Source organism: Nymphalis io, chromosome 16 (genome assembly GCF_905147045.1).
Source record: "Nymphalis io chromosome 16, ilAglIoxx1.1, whole genome shotgun sequence".
Taxonomy (NCBI): domain Eukaryota; kingdom Metazoa; phylum Arthropoda; class Insecta; order Lepidoptera; family Nymphalidae; genus Nymphalis; species Nymphalis io.
The window spans coordinates 7,298,412-7,305,646 of record NC_065903.1 but is presented as its reverse complement, the minus strand read 5'-3'; the positions used below and the strand labels follow the sequence as shown (position 1 = coordinate 7,305,646).

Genomic DNA, 7,235 nt, shown 5'->3' with positions numbered 1-7,235 from the left:
CTAGATGTCCAAATCCACGCAGTCTCAGGTCGCGGCCCAGAGGTCGCACGGGCGTGGCGGACGGCGCAAGGGCGCTGCAGGCGCCCCCGTGCCCTTGCCGCCTTGCTGCCAGACGGTGCATGCACTCTGCACTGACTTACCCGCAGTGTTACCGCATTTTATAACTGTTTGTTATGGAATTGAAACACTTAATTTTGGAGTCTATCATATTTTTTCAGTTTTTTTTGTTTTATCTGTACTTTCCCATCGATCCTAAGACCATGTATTAAAGAGTATGGAGGCAATTAAAGATCAAACATGAAAACCAACAAAATCGATAAAATAATATGTTATTGCTTCGGTTCGATTTCACTATTTATTTTAAAATATGTAATAAATTTGTTAAAAAAATGACTTATGTCACTATTGAATATCTGTTTAAATTTGAATATTTGTTTGTTTGAAGTATTTAATAATCTATAAATTTCTTCGAGTGCAATGTAACTTCATGCAACGATTGTCTGAATAACGAATGCCACTTTACTTTAAGCCTTCATAAAAGTTCAATTTCCAATTCATGTCTGGCAGACCGGATAAATTTATCGTTTTGTACATTTTGGCCGAGTGCGGTTCGTCATGTGTTATTTAAAGTTTGAATGACCAAGTTGAGAAACACTGAATTATTTTCATTATTATATCAGATACTTATTCTATTTTTTCAACAACTCCAATAATTTTATCATCGTATTTTGAAATAATTGTTATTTTTTTATTTAATAAACTAATGCGTAATATCTTTCTACAGGTTTTTTTAATAAGTTATTAGTTTTTGTCATTTTATTTATAAGTAGTTTAACAATAAATCAATATTTGTGCTCACTGACTGAATTATTTAAAAACATTATTTATCAAGTATAACAATTAGCCCATTAATAAAAAATCAACCTTCAAAAATGGTTGAAAAATAAGTTTTTTAATATATCGGAAATGCTAGTGTTATGGATCCTTATTTTAAAATATATTTGAAGAAGCTACCCTTAGAACCTACCCTTTCCGAACTATTAATTAGATTTTTTTAAAATTTTAAATTTAAAGAAAATTAAAAAAGATTTCGTATGTTGGGCATGTTGAAAATGTTTTGTTGTTGTCAAATAGGTTTTGTTGTTTGGGGTGCTTCAATATTCACGATAGCAACAATATGCGCGAGCGATCCCGTGGCGCTCCTCGTTAAGACAGAAAGGGTACCGCTGGTTTTTTAATAGGTATTCCGATGTTCGGGGTGCACTCGGCGCCTTGGACACCGGCGCTCCACATTATTCGTTATTCCAGCGTTAAAAAGAAGGGGTACTTCAATATACGTTATATAAAAAAAATCTTCGTGTTAGATTAAATAGCGATTTAAATTCTAGTTTATACGCCATCACATATTATAATGTAAATACATATGATAATCAATACAAAAACGAATATAATTTATAATATATAAAAAACATGTACATGTTTTCGATACCTTTACATTTGGCTAAAACATTTTGCTGTATGATACTCATATATCAAACATATCACGTTCAACAAATTGATGTCAACGGCACCTTGAACCTCTATTTCACAAATTTAATTCACAATAAGCAGTAACACTTTTGTATGCGCTCGCGCACAATACCTATTCAGATTTATTGAGGAGCGCTGAATCGGTAATCGGCTATGCGCTCGGTCGCTCACCCTAAATTATAAGGATACTTCGAAGAGGACAAGTGATTTGGAAACTTTATTGTTAAAACATTACACATGTAGTTCTAAAAAAAAAGGCAAATACATTTTATACAATTTATTCGGAAATTTAATAATTTTTTTAACATTTAGAACCTAAGCATCATTTGCAAGAATATTAGTATAAGAAGAATATTACTATACTATAACGAGTATTTGTTAATAAGAGCCTCAATGGAAATAATAGATTCATCAATAGTTTTAAGTAGAAGCTTCGATTGATTTACTAAATCCAATACGTTTTTTATCGTTGATCTGGGAGCGATACTTTTCAGTTTTTGTAATTTTTGTCTTTCTTCATTTATAATCTTCACAACGTCTTCTTGAATGGGTTTTAAATGAGCTAAATTGATATCCTCTTTTTCAACTTCATGTATTAATGTATTCAAGTCTTTGAATATTTCATACCAATCATTTCTAATATCAATAGCAGTTTCATTGAACTTTACATTAATCAGGCTATCTACGATATCCTCAGAAGACTGTTCATCAATTTCTTCGAAATGTGCGTTTGTTCCTCTTGTATTTCGTATGAGAATATCTGGAAAATTATACAGATTTTAAAAAAATACGTAGTTAATACATTATAAGGATGTTAATGGAAAATATATTCTTTTTATAAATAGTAAATCGCTTACATAGTGTATAAATTTAAAACCAATATAGGAATATTTGTAAAAAACTTGCCTGTCTGTTTTTATATAACCACATAAAAATCTACGCAAAATTATTTTATAATGAGAGCAAATTTTCAATTTGCTTTTTTTTTAACTTATATTTTGAATGTTTATTGTTTTTTTTTGTCTGTTGTATGAGACAGTTTACTTACGTTCGCCACAACCTCGACAATGTTGTCCGTAATTTTCAACAACTTTATACATTTGTAATAATTTCTCATCTATTTGTATGCTTAATTCTTGTGTGGAAAATACCTCTGTTTCTAAGTTAGTTATATTTAAATCTTCTACAAAATGATGATATTCATCTTGTAAAATCAAAATATCGTACATGGTGCGCCCAAACTTTTGTAATGCTTTATCCTTTAGATTGTTTTTAATTTTATCAATAGATTCTTTATAATTTTCATTATAAATCGAGAGGTGATTAACCATGCCAGTTTTCATTTGTTCAATAATTTCTTGAAATTTTTGTACAATTCTATTATTAAGTTCAGCTAATGAACTACAATAATAATCATTTTTTATTTCTCTTTTGACACGATGATCTGAAATGAAATAAAAAATCTTACAAGCATATATAACCCACACTGGAGTAATAATAATTGAAAAGTAAGAAAAACATCGCCCAGTGGTGCGATATTTATGATTCTTTTTTATTTTTAAAAGGCAAGCGGAAAGTTATTGGTAAGTGGTATTGTTTCACCACCACCCATAGGCATTACCAGTAGGGTTCCTAATTTAGTATTTTTTCTATTTTATAGTTTATCATTACCTTCCATTCCCCCGCAATTGAAACTGAACATAGTCTGATATCTCTTTTGTCTATTGAGCAGTTTACGCAATTTAACATTTTTTTCGTTAAATGCGCTTGCCATTTGAGGATAATTGTGCAATAATTTAGCAATTTTGTTGACATTCGGTTCTATAAGCTTTATCCTTACTTGAGCTAAGCCTTCCAAAACATGTTTTAGATGTTCAGGCTGATGTTGAAACCACTCAATAAAATGCTTAATATCTTGAATATATTGATCTCGCACTCCTAGAGCTTGCGATTTATAAGCTTCAGACAACTGTTCATCTATAGATAACTGCTTGTATATGTAGTCTATCAAAACTTTAATATCATTTTTGCTATGCAAACTCTCATTAGAAGGACATTGCGTTTCTGAAACAAATAAATATGTGCTGGTTATAAACGTTTAATTTTAGAGACAAAAAATGTATGTAAATTAAATTGTGTAAATAAAAAAGAAAAATAAATGTATATTTATGTACCAAGCACTATATCGTTTGGAGAAATCTTTAATGTTGTACTTTCACCGACAGAATTATTTTCGTATGAATAATGTTTTTGAATAATTTGCCCGCAAACATAACTTTCAATCAAGTAATAGCAAAACACTACCTTCAACGACAACATTTTTTTCATTTCTAACTCATGATTTTAATTTCATTTTTATATTATATTCTGGAATTTGAAATTTTCAAAGACATTTATTACGATCGTTAAATGGAATAATATTTCATTTATGTTCAATCGTAAAATCATATTTTTTTTTAATTATTCGTTTATTTGCGTACATTCTCTAATAACTTATAACAATATTTTAAATACATAAAATACGTCTATAAAAAAAATATCGATTTTTTTTTTTGGTGTGGCCATAGTTATTAATTAATATACATATATTGTATTCAAAACGCGTATCCAAGCGCGTTTTATTTTATGAGTATTATTTTAAATATGAAAATCAAAGACTAGGTACTTAAAAACATATCAATTTATGATCAAAGTGAGCAATCTCGATATAACAAGTACGAACGATAGCATAATGTATAAGTGCTGGACAAGAGATTCCTCTCTTGTGACAGAGTTTTGAAACTAATTTCACCACGCAAAAATTCATTTTTATTTTATTTTATAGAATAGCTAGTTCGACTAGCATATGGGCCACTTGATGGTAAGTACTGCTGTTTTGCTATAGAATATCTGATGAGTGGGTAGTATCTACCCAGACGAGCTTGCACAAAGCCCTACCACCAGTAAATCCCAACAGTCATCCGACACATTTAAGTTTCATTTCGATGTTTTTCTTCACTATCCATTATTACATGATATTTCCGTAGTGCTAGATTTGAACCCGCCATGCCAGCTTGGGTAAATATTATTAAAAGTAAATTATTTTACTTAAAACTAGTGAAAACACCTTATTGGTTGCTACACTACTTGTTGGAAAATGTATCTGACTGTCCTTTCAAAACATTAAAGTTAATTAAAGTTCTTTCTCAATTGAAGTTCACTCTAAAATGTCTGGAGTACGTGCATCAGGAATCGGGGGCTTTAGTGTTTTTTATACACCTCAATCTCAATCTCGCCTTATTAACTGTGAGCCTTTTAATATTTTTCAGACCCGTAAATTTTTCACCGAAACGAAAAAATGAAACAAACTTTTCGTAGTATATTATCAAATAAAGAGCCGAGTTGGAAAAATGCTTAAAATGCGTAAATCTTAACTGATGGTTGTGAGTTCAAACTCAGGCAAGCCCCACTGAATTTTAATGTGCCTAATTTGTGTTTATAATTCAAACCGTGCTCAGTGGGGAAACAAAACATTATGAGGAAAACTGCACGTGTCCGATTTTACTGGAATTCTGTCACAGGTATATCCACTAACCCAGTAATACGGGCAGCGAGGTTATATGCTCTCATCTTTGTCCTCAAAGGAAGAGGAGACCTTAGCCCAGCAGTGGGACCCTAGTACAACCACTGGGCCACTTCGACCTACAATATAAATAAAGGTTATGAATATGATAATCTTATAACAACCAGATATGATAAGATATAATAAAATTTATGTAAATACAATGCAAATAGGTATACAATTTTCACGGCTATAATAAAAAATGAAGATTGATTAATATATTTATATTATGTAATATCGCTTGTATTTGACATTATAACACTGTTCATTTATGGGTGTAAGGTATTGGGTGGTTGGTGGTAGGAGGCGGGTGGCAGGGTGGCTGGGACGCTGGGGTCAGACGGCGGCGTTCAAGGTGAAGGCCAACCTGCCCGCCGCCTCGCATATAATACACCTAACTATATAATGCACCTGATATTTATCTAACTTTTACGACTTTCACAGATTAGCTTTATTTTTGGTTAGCTATATGTATATTTTTTATTACGATAGCAATATTATTATGAATTAACTGTTCTTATATTGTTTTGAAAAGACCAGGAAGCCACACAACTCTTATGTTTCTTGTGCGATTTTTATAAAGTTAGTTAATTGCTATTGCTGATAATTGTTTCAGTAAATAAATATACCCATACAAATTCTTCTACAATTTTTTATACATACAGCATTCAACAAGCTTAATATACATATATTTACAGCATTCAACAAGTTGAAATTAATAATAAAAAATAATTGTACATGTCGTAAGGTTACTGTTTTTTTATCAGAAATCGCAATAAAAAGTAATAGCAGTAAATTGTTTCACGCCTATTTATCATATTCCACAATCATCTAAATACATTCGACCGAAATTATGGTCGTGACGGTCATTCGAAGAAGCAATCGAACAAACTGAGCGTGAAGGGCGCTAGTGACAAGCACGATGTTTACCAATCGTTACAGGACTCATGTCTACAAATACATAGTAAATTTAATACAAATTTAGTCTTATGGATCTCAAATATTATGCAATATGGTCTATATTCCCAAGGTCAATACATATTACGAACCAAAATATATTACCATAAATGTATATGATATATATAATGATAATAATAAAAAAATATATTTCATTTTTTACATAAAATAATTATAAATAATAATAATATTTTTAATCATATAATAATATTCATTATTTTTTATAGTTTTTAATTGACCTAAGTTGGTAATTTTAAGGCAGGTTATAATATTGTTATGCTGTTGGCAATTTATGAGATAAAATAATTGTATTATTATCTCAATAATTCTCTAATCTCAATTATGTATTGATTACCTACTGTATATATACCCTCTTACGTCCTGTCGAATAAATACTAAGATAATCCCTTAAATAATTATTACGCTTATTATTTATTTCGACATACTCCTAACAATATTGTCTATGACTAAATGTCATTATTTAATTAATGTATTTGTTTTTAATATCTTATAAGCCAATAAATACTATTGTAAAAACTTGAATAGCCTAATCTTATATACGAGCATATCACAAGTTTAATCTAAGTGTGCCTCCTAGGATTTCTCTCAAAATGTCCACTTTGATTTGCATTTGACTTTGACTGAAGTGTCTGCTACTGTCTCTTACATAGCTCATGTTTACAATAGGTACCTATAAAATGTATGTCATCTTGTTTTATTAGCTGATGTAAAAGTCACTTTGAGGGCAAATTGATAATTACTTAATAACTATTTGGTAATAAATAATGGCTCCAAGTTATAGCGTCATTATTAAAAACGTTTTGTGACGTTAGAGATGCATGCAGGCGTGTCGAGCGAAGCGGGCAGACTGTTCGACGCGCTCAGACAAGAAGCTATTAGGTATAAATGTATAGAGTGTACGTCACAGGCGACATTGTATGGGTCATGACTAGGGCTGGCAATCATCCTGGTTTCCCATTTTCGTTCTAATTCAAAGGTATGCTGAAAATTATTTTCAATTTTAAAATGGTTTCTCTCATACATTTTTGTCCTTAGTAATTTTAATATGATTTTATGCTTATATTTAGTACTAGCGCTTGGCCCGCGGCTTCACCCGCGCCATAATCAAAATTCCAGTTAAACGCGA

At 30.8% G+C, this 7,235-nt stretch overlaps 1 protein-coding gene across 1 annotated transcript; it reads right to left on the bottom strand.

The window, feature by feature from the left end:
- Window positions 1-1,792: 1,792 nt before the first annotated feature.
- On the bottom strand, window positions 1,793-3,881 carry LOC126774113 (centromere-associated protein E-like). The gene is made up of 4 exons (XM_050495444.1): window positions 3,705-3,881; window positions 3,202-3,594; window positions 2,579-2,974; window positions 1,793-2,290 (listed from the first exon to the last, which is right to left on the bottom strand). The coding sequence occupies exons 1-4, from the start codon at window positions 3,856-3,858 to the stop codon at window positions 1,893-1,895; spliced, it is 1,341 nt and encodes a 446-aa protein (XP_050351401.1). The 5' UTR covers window positions 3,859-3,881; the 3' UTR covers window positions 1,793-1,892.
- Between the last annotated feature and the right edge of the window lie 3,354 nt (window positions 3,882-7,235).

Bases quoted from the DNA above. Each gene is read 5' to 3' on its own strand.
- LOC126774113 (XM_050495444.1), bottom strand. From the start codon at position 3,858: ATGAAAAAAATGTTGTCGTTGAAGGTAGTGTTTTGCTATTACTTGATT. The intron at 3,595-3,704 runs GTACATAAATAT...TATTTGTTTCAG, and splicing joins TCCAAACGATATAGTGCTTG to AAACGCAATGTCCTTCTAAT. The intron at 2,291-2,578 runs GTAAGTAAACTG...ATAATTTTCCAG, and splicing joins TTGTCGAGGTTGTGGCGAAC to ATATTCTCATACGAAATACA.